The sequence below is a fragment of the Podarcis gaigeae genome, assembly GCF_964106915.1.
Source record: "Podarcis gaigeae genome assembly, chromosome: 12".
In the NCBI taxonomy this organism is placed as follows: domain Eukaryota; kingdom Metazoa; phylum Chordata; class Lepidosauria; order Squamata; family Lacertidae; genus Podarcis; species Podarcis gaigeae.
Window position 1 is genome coordinate 27,761,790 of NC_139688.1, and position 19,964 is coordinate 27,781,753.

The 19,964-nt window shown below is 43.3% G+C and overlaps 1 protein-coding gene and 1 long non-coding RNA gene across 2 annotated transcripts in view; one reads left to right on the top strand and one right to left on the bottom strand.

Annotated features, from left to right (window-relative positions):
- HEPACAM2 (HEPACAM family member 2) overlaps positions 1–19,651 on the bottom strand; it is a 34,735-nt gene extending 15,084 nt beyond the window's left edge. Inside the window, 5 exon segments of the mRNA XM_083705363.1 lie at positions 922–1,221; positions 9,051–9,335; positions 11,631–11,984; positions 19,150–19,194; positions 19,197–19,651. Of these exon segments, the coding sequence (XP_083561489.1) occupies positions 922–1,221; positions 9,051–9,335; positions 11,631–11,984; positions 19,150–19,194; positions 19,197–19,218 (1,006 nt within the window). The 5' untranslated portion in view covers positions 19,219–19,651.
- On the top strand, positions 9,140–11,773 carry LOC310828271. The gene is made up of 3 exons (XR_014556806.1): positions 9,140–9,225; positions 10,827–10,962; positions 11,664–11,773. It is a non-coding gene; the product is annotated as an uncharacterized lncRNA (long non-coding RNA).
- Positions 19,652–19,964: the final 313 nt, after the last annotated feature.

A 19,964-nucleotide genomic window follows, 5' to 3' on the forward strand; every position in this document is an offset into this window, starting at 1 on the left:
AGTAAGGTTCATTGAGTGCTGCTAGTGCAAGAATGGGGAACTTCCAGCTCTCCATACATTGTTGACTACAGGTTCCATCAGCCTTAGCTAGCATGGCCTTTGAACAGGGATCCTGGGAGCTGGAGTCCAACAACTCCTGGAGAGCCACAAATCCCCCACCCCTATCCTAGACCATTCACTATGGCAAATAGTACGAAAGAAGAGGCTGCTTGATTTATCAGTGCTGCCTATATTTAGGCTTCTGGAGTATGAATGGGAAACTCTTAAGTCTCCTCGTGATCTGCATAGGCGTATACTAATAACTGCATTAAGCTACTGTGATGTTCAAGGGCTGGAGTGTAGTTACACTGCAGCAGTCATGGGCAAGTAGAACAACAGCAATGTTGGCTCTACTGTTTCCTCGTCAACTTTGGCTCAAGTGTTTCATTCACAGCTGAATTACCTAACATACTATTTACCTCTACGCCAGGAACAGAACATGTATTAAAGGCCAACAATTCTAGTTTGGATAAGGAGTGGAGAAAAGAGCAAAATTTCAGAGAGCACCCTTGATTTCTTCCTATATAGGTTCCCTTTCATGTTATTCTTCAGTAAGTAAATATAGTTATATTGATTGATCCGACTACATAAATTAGTCACTGCATCAGTGTTGTTTTGTGTGCTAAAGATGCTGAACCTTTCATAAAGGGCACCTCTATGCTATAAACTTTGGTCTCATTTGTACCTATTTTTATGGTTTTTTCTGCGGAAACCATAAAATTTCACTTCCTAGGACCCCTTTGGTGCTAGGGAACTATGATTAAACAAGTTTGGTGAGGCTTTCCCTTCTGTATCTAAGATATTGGCTGGCTGAGTTTTTTGACAGTGGCTTGGAAGTTTTGTACAAACCTTGTAGGTTGACATGTGAGCATTCATTCTTACCTTTTGGCATCATAATTACAAATATGTGGGTTTCTTTCCACTTCCCAGTCTTGTTGTTGAGAGCTCTGCACCTGTATTCTTCTGTTTTCTGCGTCACCTTCTCAGATACAACTTCCAGGGACCTTCCGTACTTAATGAGGCGCGTGGAGTTGTCGGCCCTCTGGGTCCATGAATAAAAAATATTTGGTGGATTGGAATCTGCTGAGCAGTAAAGCTGGACTGCTTCCCCTTTGTTAAATGTAAAATAATCCCCTAACTTCTGGCCATTGTCAGAATTTATGGTAAGTCCATAGGGCCCATCTGTGTGGATATAACAATTAAAGAGAGAGAATATAAACTCAACAGAGAAACATGACAAATAACTGTTATGTCAGATCTTCCAACTGCAATATTTCTCTTTCACATGCTGTTATTTCTAGCTGTATCTTAAATCCATATAAAGATGATCTTTGGATTCATTGCATTTTAAATTTCTTTCCATTCTGAGTCCTCTTTTGCATGAACTGCTAAACTGTGATTTAGTTTTATGAGGATGAGCCACAGTGAGAACTGGCTTTCAACCACCCCTTCTCTCCTCTGTGGAGGCTGTGAGAAAGAGAGCAGACATTAACCATAGTTTAGCTTTACTGCCCAACTCTAAACTGTTAAACTGTGGTTTGTTGAAACAATACAGCTTCTTAAGCCATAAATTGAAACCGTCCTGTTTCAAGTTAAGATGGAAAATGTGCCTCCCCACAAATGTAGCTATTAACAGGAAAAAAGACCTACGAAAAGCTACTTCTATTGACATAAAGGTAAAGGTACCCCTGCCCATACGGGCCAGTTGTGTCTGACTCTAGGGTTGTGCGCCCATCTCACTTAAGAGGCCGGGGGCCAGCGCTGTCCGCAGACACTTCCGGGTCACGTGGTCAGTGTGACAAGCTGCATCTGGCGAGCCAGCGCAGCACACGGAAACGCCGTTTACCTTCCCGCTAGTAAGCGGTCCCTATTTATCTACTTGCCCCCAGGAGTGCTTTCGAACTGCTAGGTTGACAGGAGCTGGGACCGAGCAACGGAAGCACACCCCGCCGCGGGGATTCGAACCGCCGACCTGATGATCGGCAAGTCCCTTCTATTGACATATCGTCCCTTCTATTGACATACTTAATGTCATATCTAGGTTGGACCTCATTCCACCCAGACAATAACATAGCTCTCATAAGGGGTTGCTTGCAAGCCAAATCCAAAAAATGAGGGCATTGGTTTTTCCCTCTAAAACGTATTGACTTATCATAAGCATATGTACAAATCACGACTACTGTCACATTCAAATTGCAAAACTCTTTCTTCCAATCATCCTGACTGCTCTGGTTTCAGCCCCCAGGGTGCCAGGGAGATGTGACCTGAATTCCATCTACCAAAGACAACTTCGCTGCCCATTAAACAAGCATCTTTCGCTACAACACTATAGCAAAGCTGGGATAAATGGCCATTTCTTCATTTTACACAACAGAACAGTGGCTCTAAAACCATGAAAACTTGTATGAACCTTGCACAGGGTGAAACACAAGGGTGAAACTCCTCTATTTACATATCAAGGTAAATTACATAAGATGTCTATTTACAGGGGGAGGAGAGAGATAAATTAGTTCTGGAATAACACTAGGGTAAATAGAGTTTATGGTGCTTGCATCTGGGTTTTTATTTACTGAACAATTACGCTGTAGACCCAGGAGATGCACCCTAGCCAATCAACCAAGGATTCCTTACTTCTTCATATGACTCTCTCTTCCAGAGGCACCAGCTTGTGAAGGCGATTGCGGAGGGTGGGGAAACATTGTGTGTGTGACGTCAGGACATTGGGAGGAGCTGGGGTCAGAGCCAAATGCAGCAGTTGCACAGTTTCAATGGCTGCTCCTCTGTCTCCTCTTGGTGCCACCACCAGTGGGAGGTTGCTTCAACCCTCATTCCCCTCCATGGCAGGAGAAGGAGGAGCCGGCCACTGGAGCAGTGACATTGGGGGCAGCCTCCCCCCAAAATATAGGGCCCCCCAAAAAGGGCTTAGCCCGCTGGAGCTGGCATGCCCGCATGTCTTCACAAGGGGGAACATGAGCTGATGAGGCCATGTGTATCAAAGCAACCATATTGTCAAGGACTGTGCCTGAACTGAAAACCAGCTGGGCTTGCTTTGGAGCTTATGACTGGGTGCACTTAAGCTTCGGGGCCTTCTTTGGGCACCTGAGGAAATGAGGATATGCAAATGAGGCTCCTGAAATTGGCAGGATGCCTGCAGCTTCTGGATTTGCTAAGTTTGGTATAAATACAAGCAACCCAACATCCTTTCCTGGTCCAACCTGCTCAATCTCAGGTATCAGGAACGAGAGGGCATTTGTTCTCCAGTTACCCTGGATCTTCAGGGCAGAATGAAGCCAGCACATGTATATGCTTGCACACAGGTATTCAGACAGCTAGATAAAAGGTAAAGGACCCCTGAATGGTTCAGTCAAAGGCGACTATGGGGTTGTGGCGCTCATCTCGCTTCAGGCCAAGAGAGCTGGCGTTTGTCCACAGACAGCTTTCTGGGTCGTGTGGCCAGCATGACTAAACCACTTCCGGCACAATGGAACACCGTGATAGAAACCAGAGCTCACGGAAACACTGTTTACCTTCCTGCCACAGCAGTACTTATTTATCTACTTGTACTGGTGTGCTTTCGAACTGCTAGGTTGGCAGGAGCTCACCCTGTCATTGGGATTCGAACCGCCAACCTTCCGATCAGCAAGCCCAAGAGGCTCAGTGGTTTAGACCACAGCGCCACTTGCATCAGCTAAAGAAAGGGTTAGTCAGCACCAGGAAATGGGAGAGTCTGTGGTAGAACAGGGTGCTACCATGGGGCCACCATCTTCACAGCAAACGTACTGCTATCTGTGTAAGGGGGAAAGTTGCTCCTCCTTCTGGCCTCATCTTGTGCTGTGTAGAAAGAGATAACTTTTGCAAGATCTGCTATTTTGTGGGCAGTTCCAGAACTCAGTGAAAGTAAAGCCCAGGTTGCCTGCTGAACTAAAACAAATGCCTCATCGCACTTGCTGCACAGTTTAATCTACACATGCCTTGTTTCTGCTTTTTCTTTATAAAATGGTTTTGCACGGTTACCAACATGGAGCCAATGGCTAGCAAGGTAAAAGGTCTTCCTGTAATAGCACAGAGGCCACGCTTACCTAAAGTGATCTCATCTACCAAATTCTCCTTTCAAGTCATATAATTCAATATGAACTTTATCATTAGCACAGTAAAAAAAACAACCCCTGTATTCCAGCTACCAGTTCTCCCAATAAGAAGCCAGTCCTGGCTCCAGGGTCCACATATACCATATGCCATTGTTGCCAGAAGAATTGCAGTAATAATAAAGGTCACTCACAGTAAATACTTGCCATCTGCTCAGAAACAAGATGGATAACAGTTTCGTGGTGACAGGAGCCAATTGGTCATGTTCCCACTGAGACGTAAATCGTTGCTAAGAAGTGGTGATTTATTATTTTACAAGTCATTTAGTAAATAGCATTTACGGAGGCAAAAGGAAAGGTTCCCTCTTTGGAGAACGGCATCGGAAAAGCGGTATCCCTGCCAGAGAAGAATGATTCTGAAAATGTCCTTTAAAAGCTAGAAGTATTTCATCTAAAAATAAAATAAAATGTTTTTAGAAAATTAAATAAAAATAAAAATCAGTACTACTCCTGGTCTGTTTGGTTTGTCTGCTAATTGCAAAACAAATGTAAAGGTTAAGGTAAAGGGACCCCTGACTATTAGGTCCAGTCATGGCTGACTCTGGAGTAGTGGCGCTCATCCAGAGGAAGCCGGCGTACAGCTGGTCATGTGGCCAGCATGATTAAGCCGCTTCTGGCGAACCAGAGCAGCGCACGGAAACGCTGTTTACCTTCCTGCTGGAGCGGTACCTATTTATCTACTTGCACTTTGACATGATTTTGAACTGCTAGGTGGGCAGGAGCAGGGACCGAGCAATGGGAGCTCACCCCATCGCAGGGATTCGATCCACCAACCTTCTGATTGGCAAGCCCTAGACTCTGTGGTTTAACCCACAGCGCCACCTGCAAAACAAATGTACTAAAAGCCAATTGTACTTTCGTACGGAAATCGCTTATGGAAAGCCTCAAATTAGCACCAATGGTTGTAATAGTAATGGACACTGCAGTGTGCTGCACGGTATCAAGTCACACCCACAGCATACAATTAAAGCACTCTTATACCACTTTGAAAGTTCTAGCTCCGCCCCTCCGCAAATCCTGGGAACTACAGTTTGAGCTACAATTCCCATAATCCTTAACAAACTACGGTTCCCAGGATTATAAGGGGAGAGAAGCCGTAAATGGCATAGAAGTGGCTAGAATGGAAAGAAGCATTCAGTCAATCCAATGTCCATCATATGTATGTGAATCTTTTGACTCATTCAGAGATGCGACAGGAGGATGAGCCAAGGAGTCTGGCAAAAGCTAGTTGGTGCTGACCTTTAAAGCCCTAAAGGGCTTCAGCCCAGTATACCTGAAGGAGTGTTTCCACCCCATTACTCCACCCCTTTACTCAGCCCAGACACTCTGGTCTTCTGCTGGTTCCCTCGCTGCAAGAAGTGAGTTACAGGGAACCAGGCAAAGGGCCTTCTCAGTAGTGGCGCCTGCCCTGTGGAATGCCCTTCCTTCAAATGTCAAGGAGATAAAGTATTAAACAACTTTTGGAAGACATCTGAAGGCAGCCCTGTATTAGGTAGTTTTAAATGCTTGATGTGTTTAGTATGTTTTCAGATATGCTGTAAGCTGCCCAGAGTAACTGGGGAAACCCAGCCAGATGGGCGAGGTATAAATAATAAAATTTATTATTATTCCTATTATTAGTTGACCTGTGGTATTAGGAAGCCCATGGCAATGGCCAGGTAATCTTAGGGGCAGGAAGGATGAGTGAGGAGGTGCTGCCAGGATTTCACATACTTATTTCATAATATCCAGTAATATCTAAGGGTGGTCCCAAGAAGAGCACTATTAATATCTTCCAAAGTTTTATGACTAGAAGTACTTGATCTGGATCCATTTAAACATTCAGATTTGTTTAGGTCTACCTACAAAATGGCTTTCTGAAGGCCTGTTTGCCTTGTTGCTGAATATGAACAAAAGGGTCCATTTACTGGTGTTTTAAATGATCCATGGTTATAGCCTGCTGTTATAGGTCATCTATTGTGATGGTACCTTCACCAAAACAGTTCTTCATATCTGTCAAACTAATGAATGGTGTCCAAAGGCAAACATCATCTGCTAGCTCCTTACCCTATGTAGCCTATACTCAATGTTTACAAGAAGAATTTTGGAGGATTTCTCAAACTACCTGTGGTGAGAGCACAGGTGCATTGAGTAATTTTTCAGTTATTATTTCCAAAATTGTTATATTTAAATTCATTTCTAATCGTATTTGCAAATTAGGCATTCCCACTATCTGTAATGGCAACCATTTTACATCAACATGACTGTTAATTCTTCACAGCAACTTGATTTTTATGGGCAGTGAGTGAGTTTATTATATTTATGGTTATACTTCTGCTTAGAATGTTTATCGATCAGGTATTAGTGTGTATTTTAATTTTATATGTAGTTTCATCACACCGTTCAGGCATGCTAGCTAAGAGACAAAATTCATTGTGACAAATTGTTGGGATGCTTTATTGAACCACCAAAGGAGACCAGTATGGTTGAACTGTATTTGGTCTTTGGTACAGATTATTGTTTATTTACTTTTGTATTAAAGTGGTTTAGATCTCCTCAAATGAGCAGTAATTGTTCACATATTCTCACTTCTGTCCCTGCCCATTTTGTTGCCAGTGTTTGCTTTTGGGCTTTATACACCTTAGTTTTGGTTCCTGTAAATGGCATTTCCATATTTTGGCTCATAAGGTAATTCTTCTCTTGGAAGTGTACCCACCATGTTTTCTCAACTTCCATCATTTCATCTCTAAACCCCATATTTACTTAATGTCGCCAGTTTTTGACATGCTTCCAACACCTCCCAAGTCAACAAAGCTTCTTTCAAGAGTGGATCAAGTAAACCGGTTTGCTTACAGCTTGGTTAAACAAAGTTATCCTTTATCTTGTCGGTCAAATCATTCCAGTCTCCAAAATACTGCATATAATTAACACATATAACTAACCTAGCATGGAACAGCCATAATTTTGATCTAGTTTCTAGTTGTATCCATTCAGATGGGTGACATTTTGTTGGGAGCTGCCCAGTATGGCTGGAGCAACCCAGTCAGATGGATTATTATTATTATTATTATTATTATTATTATTATTATTATTATTATCTGCATGGACAAAGAGACAGGTGAAACATTGGTTTTCTAACCATTCTGTACTTCAATTCTCTTTAGCCTTACCTGGAACAGGCCTTCTGTCATAATGAGAAGGTGCCATCATGAGAGCTCGATGGAAATTTACTATGGTCCAAAAGGCAGACTAGGGTTTGCATTCAGATGGGAGGAATATTGTATTAGTTTCCCCAATTATACATGCTAGTGCTTCTGTCCTGTTTTCTAACATTCCTTTCACACTACAGTACCTGTTGTGCTATGGAAATTAACTTTTTGACTGCTATACAAGCATGTTGTGTTAAATTTCATTCACACCTGTGGGTACAGTGTGACTCAACAGTGAATGCTGTTGGACAACGTTGCTGCTCCCCTACTCTTTCTGCACATGTGTGATTCTGTTCCTCAGTGATTCACTCATGAACATGGTTGGAAAGAACTGTATGTTGCTATACTGCCCCAAATGTTGACACTTTACTCCTATAATTTTCTGGGTTAGTGGAGGAAACTGAATAAACTTCTATGTGAATGCAGCCCAGGGCTGCAGACAACCATGGTTCAAACCGTCACTCAGTCACAAAGGTTATGGGTTGGGGATAGCCACTCTCTCTTATAGCCTACCTCATAGGGCTGATGTGAGGTTAAAAGGGGAGGGTGGGTGTCATGTATATGACCTTCAGCTGCTTGGAGAATACTGTATGTGGGATATAAATGTGCCAGCTAGACTGGTGACTGGGAGCAGCCACCGAGACCACATAACACCGGTCTTGAAAGACCTACCGTATTTTTTGCCCTATAGGACGCACTTTTTCCCCTCCAAAAATGAAGGGGAAATGTGTGTGCGTCCTATGGGGCGAATGCAGGCTTTCGCTGAAGCCTGGAGAATGATAGGAGTCGGTGCGCACCGACCCCTCTTGCTCTCCAGGCTTCTCGGACCTCTCCTCAAGCAGCGGGAGCGCTCCCGCTGCTTGCGGAGAGTTGCCTGCATGCTGAAGCCTGCGCGCGCTGAGCTCAGCGTGTCCAGGCTTCGCGGACCTCTCCGCAAGCAGCGGGAGCCAGCGCTGGGCTCCCACGGCTTGCAGAGAGCTGCCTGTTTGGGGAATGGGATCGGGGGAAGCTCGGGCCTCCCCCGCCCCAGCCCCGCACCTTATGGGATGGTGCGTCCTATAGGGCGAAAAATACGGTACATTGGCTCCCAGTACGTTTCCGAGCACAATTCAAAGTGTTGGTGCTGACCTTTAAAGCCCTAAACAGCCTTGGTACAGTATATCTGAAGGAGCATCTCCACCATCATTGTTCTACCTGGACACTGAGGTCCAGTGCTGAGGGCCTTCTGGTGGTTCCCTCACTGCGAGAAGCCAAGTTACAGGGAACCAGGCAGAGGGCCTTCTTGGTAGTGGCGCCCGCCCTGTGGAATGCCCTCCCACCAGATGTCAAAGAGAAAAATAACTACCAAACTTTTAGAAGACATCTGAAGGCAGCCCTGTTTAGGGAAGCTTTTAATGTTTGAGGTATTACGGTATTTTAATATTTTGTTGGAAGCTGCCCAGAGTGGCTGGGGAAGCCACGGGGGTATAAATAAAATATAAATAAAATATTATTATTATTAATTATTATTATTATTATTATTATTATTATTATTATTATTATTAAATTATTATAAACAAATAATCTAATGGCAAAGAGCTACCATTTGTCCACTATCACTCTTAATTCCCCCCCACCACCTCATTCTTTCAATTCAGCTACTATATGCAACATATGGTCTACATTATATGCTACTCACAATATATAGTTGGCACGATCACGTCACTCTCCATTGCGCTGACTGGGTTTTCTGCTAAACAGCTGTAATTCCCAATGGCTTCTTTGACGACAGGGACAATCCGAAGCGTGCTGTTGTTTGCTGACAAGGAATAGATAGTGCCAGCTTCAATGGGATTTCCATTTTTCAACCACTGGTATGCGACCCGTGTGCCTTCCTCCACAGTGCAGTTCAAAGTAATGTTCCCACTGTTCTCCACGACTCCAGCAAAGGGTTCAATGTATATGACTGGCTTTGTGACAGGAACTGCAATATAAAAGATCTTTGAAGTTAGGATCAATGTATTTTAACCATGGAGCGGGTAACCTTTGGCCCTCTAGACACCCCCTACCAGAGTCCCCTGGCAGCAGGGCCAATGGGTTTACAATTTATTTGCTGAATAACTTAGGAACCGGGGGATAACTGCTTGACTTCCCTCCACCCATGTGGGGGCACTAGCCGGGGGAGCACACTGCACCGGGTACCATTTGGGGAAAGGGTACCACTGCAGCTGCCCCCCAAAAAAGTGCACCACACCATCTCGGGACGGGCGCCACATGCCACGCAACCTCGGGGTGTGCGCCAGCCATGCCCGCGCCTGTTCTCTGCTCCGAGGGCTGCAGTATGTTGCTCCGCCACTGTGGGGGGGGGGGAATACCACATGAGGGGAGTCCTGGGGCCAGGTGGGCTAATCCCAAACCTGCCACTAACAAGCACCACAGGTGTGCTCCCTGCTCCCTGCATACATTGTAGAAATTTGTGCAGCCCCGCCTCCCACTGCAGCAGGTGGCAGAAATGCTTCCCAGCGATCCATGCATTCACACAATGTGGGAAAGCACTCTCCCTGGGTATAAATGTATGCAAGTAGAGCTCCTCTATGTGTGTGTGTGTGTGTGTGTGTGTGCAGACTTTAGCCCTATCAGAGTCTCCCTCCTTGTATGGGAGAGCGTTGCCCATATCCATTAGTAGCTGGGCAGAGCCATTTCACCCCGTCTGAATACACTTCTCCTGATGGCAAAGCGTTTCTGCCATTTGCACCAGTAAATGTGGCTACCATGCACAACAGCAAGGAGTGGGTGAATCTATCTTTTTTCGTTTCTCTCATTTTTTCAATCTATGTTCAGTATTCCACATCAGTGAGCAGTGCTTCAAAATCCACATGAAAATTCACCAGCATTTTGCTGCAAATTTCTCCTAATCTATGTTTCTTCGTGTGTGATTTTGTCTAATATACTTTTTTTGTGTGTGAAGTGTAATTTCCCTGCGATTCAAGGTACCCATGTCCAAGCCCTTTTTGTTCTGGTGCTTTCCCTGTGAAAACCCGCTCTTTGAAGCTCAGTCGGAGCAAACATCAATCTATGGAAAACCCAAATTGACATTTGCTCCAATTCAGCTTTAAAGAGCAGGAGGAGGAAAAGAACAACAACAACAACAACTGCACACTCAGACACGAAGCATTAAAACATGGCCTTTTGCCAGGAAAGAGCGGTGCAAAAAGTAAGGGTGGATAAGCCCAAAGTCTGCCATATAAAGTAAAATAGTGGGAATGAGCTAGTTAAGTGTCTGAGGTGGTAGAATGAATGGTACGATTTCATACACCTGGTGTGTGTGTGTGTGTGTGTGTGTGTGTGTGTGTGTGTGTGTAATATTGCTGAATGCTGTCCTGTGAATTCCTGCCCCCCCCCCAAATACAACATTAATTGCAGAAGATTAGAACCTTTTCCACTGATGTACAGAGTTCCCCATTTCTCCTTTCAGGAATTCTTCCCCTTGTGGGTAACATTTAAAACAGCACTTTCATATTTGCGGTCCAACTTGTCACAGTCTGTTCAGCAAGATAAAGCTTTCGGCCATCTTATTCTGCTTACCTGTAACAGAACAAGGCCTCATCCAGGTTCTTTAAAGCTGTGTGTCTGAGCACTTTGTTGTTGTCGTCCTGGGTGCTTTCCCTTCAAAAACCAGCTCTCTACTGCTGAATCAGAGCAAACACCAATCCACGGAAAACCTGAATTGCCATTTGTTCCGAGTCAAAGAGTGGGATTTCTGGGGGAAAGTGGCAGTGAGGGAGGAAGTGCTAAGACACAGAGTAGTCTTGTATCTAGAAAGTATGGAAAGGTTAAGTGTGGATGAGCCCTTAGCCAGGACGCAATTTATTGAATCCTCGTGTGATTCAAAACACCTGCTGGAATTAAGACCAAATAGCAGTCTTACCATAGTTGAAGTTGTATTTGGGGAATCTGGGCTCAACAAAACATGCTGTAGAAGATAAGGATCTCCTGCACAATCTCGGTTGTTGGTGGGGCATGCTCTGTCGCTGCCCGTATGCGTACCTCCCTCCCCGCCACTGGTACCCCAGGCGCCGGCGGGGCTTGCTATGCTGGTACTAGAAGGGCCCACAGAAAAGAGTTAAATAGCCCCCTTCCCCAGAGCACAGTGTGCTGCCAATTGTACCCTCAGTGGCTGCTATTAATACATTTTTAAACCCTCATAGGAGATGGCCACAGAACCTCTATGTAGCCATTCTGGTTGAACCTTTAGATTCCAACATTTTATATTACTTACCATCCACGGTAACTTGAACCTTTGCACTTGCAGGTATCGTTCGGTTTCCATCGATATTGATTTTGATAATATAATTGCCTTCATCGCTGAAGTTCAGAGATCTTATCTGCAAGGATGCATTTGGAGGCTTAAGTGCGATTTTGTGCCTATATTCCAAGTCTGGAACTACTGAGTGATTTACCAAGCAGCCAATCAGAAATATGGGGGTTGTTGGTGGCTTCTCAAACAGCCATATTATCTGGATATTGGAAACTGTAATGTTGAAATTGTAGTCAACTGGGAGAGTGAGGGACTGCCCTTTAATACCACGGATTGTATGTGATGGGACTGTTAACTTCAAGGCAGAACAAATACCTGCAGGGGGAAAGAAATTTTGAAAATGAGAAAAGATTATAATTTGCAATGCAAATAGGCCACAAACAATGGTTGTGTGTCAAGGACCCCCACCCCTGAATAAAAACACGTTCACACATCATTTTTGTTTTGGTTTTTGGCATAATTTTGGCCACAACTTTATTGAATAACAGTATGTGAGCGGTTGCCTAGGCATTGGTTAGCGACTATGTGTTCCCACTTGGAGGTAGGAACAGTACTGAAAACCACACCCGTGCAGAAGTCAGTAAGGGTAAGCAATTTTGGGGAGAGAATAAAGCTGGGTGCCAAGCTCTCCCCTATTCCCAAATGTTCCCAGGGGCTCTTGCGTGGCCCTAGCCCTTTGCCAGGGATACAGACAAAAGCATGGCGAGCCCTTGGATTCCTTTAATGGAATACCCTTGCAGCAGCAGCATTGGAAGGGCAGGCACAGCCAACCACATCCCCTCCACCAAACAAAAATTAACCAATGCTAACCACAACCTTTAGATACGTGGGTGGCGCTGTGGGTTAAACTACAGAGCCTAGGACTTGCCGATCAGAAGGTCGGCGGTTCGAATCCCTGTGACGGAGAGAGCTCCTGTTGCTCGGTCCCAGCTCCTGCCAACCTAGCAGTTCAAAAGCACGTCAAAGTGCAAGTAGATAAATAGGTACCGCTCCAGCGGGAAGGTAAACGGCGTTTCTGTGCACTGCTCTGGTTTGCCAGAAGCGGCTTAGTCCTGCTGGCCACCTGACCCGAAAGCTGTACGCCGGCTCCCTCGGCCAATAAAGCGAGATGAGCGCTGCAACCCCAGAGTCGGCCACAACTGGACCTAATGGTCAGGGGTCCCTTTACCTTTTTAACCACAACCTTACAAGTTGTGACGATTTGCTACGCAGTATGCAAAACCCAAATGGCACCAGGCAATCAGCCAAATGGTAAAATTCCTACAAGGTCCCTGCTCCAAAGCAGACGACCCCATGACAGGCATAGCAAGATCAGTGCAAACAAACCCTAAATAAAGGGAGGGTGGGTGGGTAATCTGATGTGTGCAGCGAAAAGAGGAAGCTCAACGCTGCACACAGGGACCTATATAGCACCCCCGTCAATCAAATAAAACTGCAACAATCAATTTCCCCCAGCAACATTGAAAATCAAATCAATGCCCAATCAAATTTGTGGCCATCCAGCAACAAGGGATGTCATGGTTGCTCCCATCGCAGCATGTGCTCTCCATGAAGGAGAACCCACTTTGCTTTATGCGCCACTGTGGTAAGAGACAACCCACCTCAAAAACTTTCTGGGAATAAAATTAGTATGTCAAATTTTAAATAGCTTTGGAATCTTCTTGATGTCAGCATTTCTCACTTTAACTCTTCACCCCTTATTAAACACAGCAATTTATTTTATCATTTACTACTTAATAAGCCTGCTATAGCCAGAATACATGGAAATACAATGAGAAGGAACCATGGCCGTAGCAACCATTTATGTGATCATCCTGACACTTAAGACTTATTCACTCCTTGCTCATACTTCAGCCTGGTTCATGGGTAGGCTGCTACCACGATCCCTTGGAGCAAGAGCAGCAGTTCAAATTAAGATTTACAGGCATCTGTGTGTCGCTACTTCCACACTGAAAATTTACTCTGGAATAACCATGCTTTGCTCATTCACCTTTTTTTTTTTACAGTGCATCGACGTGATGTTTTTGCCTTTTGGTTTCTGTTCCCACCCATCCCAATTAAAAAAAAGATTCCTTAAAATAAATAAATCCTTAATGGGCAGTAAGGGCTAATAATTACTTTTAAGCACAAACTCTGTACAGTGGTACTTCGGGTTAAGTACTTAATTTGTTCCAGAGGTCTGTTCTTAACCTGAAACTGTTCTTAACCTGAAGCACCACTTTAGCTAGTGGGGCCTCCCGCTGCTGCTGCACGATTTCTGTTCTCATCCTGAAGCAAAGTTCTTAACCCGAGGTACTATTTCTGGGTTAGCAGAATCTGTAACCTGAAGCATATGTAATCTGAAGGGTATGTATGTAACCTGTATTCTACTTATCTGATTTGCATTTTTTGTTGTTGTAATTTTACTGTATTATGGAATTTTTTTAATTTAAATTTTTTTTTTAAATCCTGTGTAATTTCTCCAGATATATATGGTCTATGGCATGGCTCTTCCTGCATAAAGTCATTTCCTTCCATATGGTCTGTCATACACTCTATTATTTTAACTCTTCCCTTTCTGAGTAGCATTGTCTCTATATCCATTTATTTTCTCTCCCCCCTTCAATTGCAGAAGGCAGAGAAATGTGGCCAGGGGACGGGGAGTGGGGAGTACTATTTAATCCTATCCCCACTAACAGTGATCCTGATGAATAATGCCCCTGTGTGTCACACGGGAGCCGAGGAAAGGGAACCTGCCCATTTAAATGGAAGCTTAGTTGCTATTCCAAGCCAGCTGAAAGCAGGACAATGGTTGGTTGGGTGCTTCTATAAAGTTCATGTATGAAAGTACCCTGTGTACGCCTGCCTCTTGGGAAGGCGATGCAGGACTGCAGAATATGGGCCAATAATATATACAACCACAACATACGTTTCTATGTAGCTTCTCTTGCTTGTGAAACCTGCCCTGTTTACAGACATGGAAAACGTCCAAGCAAAAAAAAAAAAAAAAAACAGCTGAAAAGGAACCCTTTTGTTTTTGCTGTCAAAAAGGGTGGAGTTGCCTCCAGGGGATGTAAATTTGTTCTGTATGAATATGACCTGATGATTTATTCAGGTATAATCACTATGGGAGAACTTCTGCAAAGCCAGAAGGAAGCAGGAATTAAGGAAGTTGCTGATATACAACAAATCCTCCTTGTTTGGTCTGTTTATTTGCTATGGGAACAGTGTTGGGATTTAAAATTTGGTCCAAGTATCACCTCAGAGGCAACCTTGTGAGCTGCGCTGGGAAGGAAGGTAAACTGTCTCAAAATAATAAGAAAAATACAAGTACAAATATTTAATTAGTGCCTGGCACTATCGTATTTTAACTAGATACCGCCGATAACTAAGCCCATTTGCAGCACTACATGAACTAAGAAAGAGCTGAGCTGTCTTACTTCCCCGTATTTCTGTGGACTTTTCTCTGGTAATTGATTTCAGAGGTTCCAGCTCAGTTCTTATAACGGACACAAGGCTGTAATCCTGAGCTAAACACACTCACTAGCGAATAACATTGAACTCAAGTGGAATTGCTTCTGAGCAATGCTGCTGAAAATTGCTAGCTAAGAAAGACTGATTGCCTGCCATTGTTCAAAGACCCCTAGCCCCCTCTCAGAACTACAATTCCCAGAGTTCCCTGGGACTTTTAAAATACTCTGAGAATTCTAACCATCTCAGCACTAGATCTCCCAGAATTCTTTGGGAGAAGCTATGGCTGTCAAAGTTGTATAAGAACACTTAAAACGTATGGTGTGAATGTGGCTTAAGTCTGCAAATTTCTGGGGTGCACTAGCAACAGCTTCACTCTCCACCATTTTTTTTAAAAACCATAAGTTTAATAGAGCTGCAGTTGCTCTATTAAACCTTCATTTGTTTCCACAAACCACAGGAACACCAGAATCCTAAACAGGAAATATAAAATAAAGAAGTGAAATTAATTCAGCTCATTGTCAAAGGCACCCTAGCACTATAGAGTGACAAAAGCGGGACCAAAAATCCCAAACACCATTTGTAGTATGAAATGTTACAGGATTTCAGCAAGAAGCTACAGACCATGCACAGATTGCCGCAGACGCTGTGTGAACCGTGACTGTCCAGATCATTTTGAAGGCTCAAATAGACTTGAATGAGGGAGTGTGTTTGACCACCCCATACCATCAATAGCACAAATTCATCCCAAATGCACGTTCGAAAAATCATCTAGAGAAGTCCAGGGTGAAACTGATCAAAGCCAGAGAGGTCAGATTTCAAAATCATGGAAGGGAGGTTAACTTTAAATCTGCCCCCAAAAGTCAAGAGTTGGCAGATCTGTTAAACGCAACCACGTTTCACTCTAGAAAGGCTACAGTTTCATCCTTAGTGTATTATTCCTTCCAGACAAGGGAGGATTTCTGAGACCAGGTGTTATTTTACAGTGGTTCCCTCTGCACAAGGAATGTAGTCCTGTGCATCTTCTGTATAGCTGGTGTAAACAGGAGTGGAGACGACAGGCAATAAGCTTTCTAAGCAAACCACTCCCTTCCTTGGCTCAGGTTATCTCTTCAGAGCCGTTTATGTGTATTGGATATAAACAGGCTAGGTTTCTCCAAAGTGACCTCCAACCAGAGCGTAGGCTGCATTTTGCTTCTATATCCGGCTTTAAGTATTAGTAAGCACAACACCACCCTTGTTGACTGGAAACATCCTGCAGCTTTTTCTGTTTAAATAAAAACCATGACATCATATTTTGAGTTTAATGCATAAACTTAAGATCTCCGTGGGAAGATTTCCTTTTCTTTTTCAAAAAATAAGTACAAATTGCATTCTGATCCTAAAAGCTCAATTCTCTAGTGATCTATGTGCGGTGCTTTTTTTTCCTTTTAAAAAAATGTTTTGGGGTACTCTCATTTTGACTCAAGAAAATCACCATTTTATAGTTCAAATTGGGAAAAGTAAATACAGTAAATGGACAAAAGTACAAAGATTCACAAAATATTTAGGGGTATGTGTACCCCTGCCTCCCCCCCCCCGAAAAAAAGCCCTGTCTATATGCTTATGAGCATATAGTTCCAAGCCAAGTAAAGCAGAATGCTTTACCATTAGAATGGTAGTGTTTTACAGTACAATCCTACACACAACTGCTCAGAAGCTCCACTAAGTTCAGTCTTGCTCCCATTTTCCACAGGACATGATTTAACAGCAGCAGTAAGTCAGTTCTTCATTCATAGAGCCAGGAATTCAAACACTCTGTACCAGTCTCTGTATAAGAAAATACCTGGTAAGAAACAACTTCCCTCCATAGCACATCTAGGGGATGAGCCTGCCTAAATCACACCTTTAAGATCCACACTCTCCAAGGAAATTTGGTGACTGTTTAGCCACCCCTGATTTAGCAGCTCTGCTTTTTGGTGATGGTCAGTTTTATCTTCCTGTATTCTATCTGTAGTTTTCTGCACATATTTCAAAATTCTGGTTTTAACCCATAAAGCCCCTGAAATAATTGAAACAATCTCCTATTCCCATCTGAGGTCCAGCGCCGAGGGCCTTCTGGTGGTTCCCTCATTGCGAGAAGCAAAGCTACAGGGTACCAGGCAGAGGGCCTTCTCGGTAGTGGCGCCTGCCCTGTGGAACGCCCTCCCATCAGATGTCAAAGCGATAAATAACTACCTGACATTCAGAAGACATCTTAAGGCAGCCCTATTCAGGGAAGTTTTTAATATTTTAGTGTATTTTTGGTTTCTATGGAAGCCGCTCAGAGTGGCTGGGGAAACCCAGCCAGATGGGCGGGGTACAAATAATAAATTATTATTATTATTATTATGACTCCGAGCCCCTCTCCTCTTTATCATCTGTGCACTGGTTTAAAGGATCTTATACTGAACCTTGGTGGTAGTAAAAACCCCAGTTGTTTGTAATTTAATTCAGGATGAAGTAAAGAACCTGTGCATAACTGAAAATGGATGGGTGGTGGGACAATTTTGCATAAGGTGGGTTCAGCTACGGTGAGGTGTTTGCTGACAGTTGAGCTAAGAGGGCAGAAACCTTGATCAATCAGAATTATGTCCTCTTCTTTTTCTCCTAACTCCAGCGAAGACTGATGTTTCTTATTCTGATACGCTCCATAAAAAGAAGGCCACTCTGCATGTTTTTCTACAATTTTTTCCCACCAGTTTTGTGTGAGGCAGCAACCATTTCCCCTTCTGCAATGCCTGGAATAATGTTTGGTCTGGGGCATTATGGAGGATGCAAAATGGTGGGCAGGCTGGTGCTGCTTCTTGAGCGGCAGCAACAAAACAAAACTTGGGAAGGGGGACTTGTTGTGCCATGGGGCATTGTCACAGCAAATGGTAAGCCTGAGGAACTGTTGGAGATCCCCGCCCCCTACAAAAAATTGTGAGATGGTTTCACTCCAGTTTCTCTGTCCACAAAGTGGAGAATTCTCATTGTCATTTGTGCACAGCTCTCGTTATTTGGAAGAAGTTTATAAAAGTTTATAAAACTGAGAATTTTGGTGGCATGGTAAGCTTCCTCCCATCCTGCTCCCCGTTCTACATCTAGTACAACACATATTGGACGTGAAATCAAGTAAATTATTACAAATCATAGTAAGATAAAATGTGCTAAATGTGTCAACTTTGGAAACCAAAACATCACAAATGGGATCAGGTTTGCAGATATTAATGGACTACATCAGACCTCACATGAGAAATGAAAGTAAAAAGCCAATTTAATTGCATTGTATAAAGGTACATAAAATATCCATAAAATTTATATCATTCACAAGCACTGCAACTTTTTAAAAGTTCATTAATAATGATAATAAATGTTTCCCCTAGGGAAACATATACATCTTGCTGAATGCCCATCTTATTAATTTGTGTGTGTGGTTTATGAAAAGCCATTCATTTTTAATGCTAAGTATACTTTTCTTTATACAAAAACCATAATGTCTTAGGCAGAAGGATCTATTGATAATACTGGACCATTACATATGGAAAACTGAAAAGGAACAACCTTATTTGCATGACGTATTTTTCAAAAAGGCAGTGAGAATAATTGATACCTCAAATTTTCCTGCTGCTTTTCTAAGGCTCCACGAAAGATTCCACATTACAGCACAGCCCTATATATGCACACTCAGAAGTAAAATCCACTGCATTCAGTGGGGCTTACTCCCAGGTAAGTGGGTGTAGGATTGCAGCCTTCCAGAGTGAAAACACCAAGACTGTCCCAACACTACCCATTGCAGTTAGTATCTACCTACCGTCCTACCTACCCTTCTATCTATTTCCAGTTTTTCTGTACAAATCATATACATTTGTAGCATTAAAAAAAATCCACATGGTTTGAAAACTGACAGTTCCTGGTTGTTTTATAATGGTAAAGTTACTAAAGTTAAAAACATTCAAAAGTATGGAACTGAAACAAAACCTTACACCTGGATTAAATACGTATCAGAAGAAGAAATTTGAGATCTTACCTAAAAGCAGAACACAGATTTTGCATTGCAAGTCACAAAATGTGGTGCTAAAGGGCTCCATGAAAGCATCCTGTCTCATGCAAGCAGCCCTTTCTTTCTGGTGTGCATGTGAAGCCAGAGTTTGGTCCAGCAGCCGTGGGCCTTATTTGCTAGGGAAATCAGCAGCGAGTTTATCAGCCCCTACCCTGGCTTGCCTTAGGTGATTTGAATATGTGTATACAAAAGGCAGAGGGAGTGGGAACACCTGTTGGATTAGTGTTCGACATCTTCATTGCCTGTGACCCTAAGTTCCCCGCTCCAGTTATATTCACAGCAAACACAGAGCATGATAAATGGGGCATACAGAATGAATCACTCAACACTGATAAAAAATAAATGAGTCCAGAGCGGCACGCAGGTTACATTCACCTTCCTACAGCTGACAGCTAAACAGCTACCTAGAGGAATAATGTTTTGACTTGTGCATGCTCATAAGTGTTAGAAATGGAAGTGCTTTGTCAGTTAGCCAGCTTATTCTGTTCAGAAATGGTCGGACATAATTGTTCCCCACGATATTATATAATAAACCTGCATGAAATCAGTTCTTAGCCCCAAAGGGGCTGTGTGTGTGCGTGTGCAAAAAGTATTCCTTTGAAACACATACTATGGTTCATCTCTGTGCCAGCTCTGGGACATCATATTCGCTATAATATTAGATAATAAATGTTTTAGATTGGTTGTTAGCCCAAAGGGGGACCATGGAAGATTAATGTTAAAATATATGTGCCTCTTTCTATATTCTTATAGTTATCCTTGCACAAAGGATTCTTGCCAGG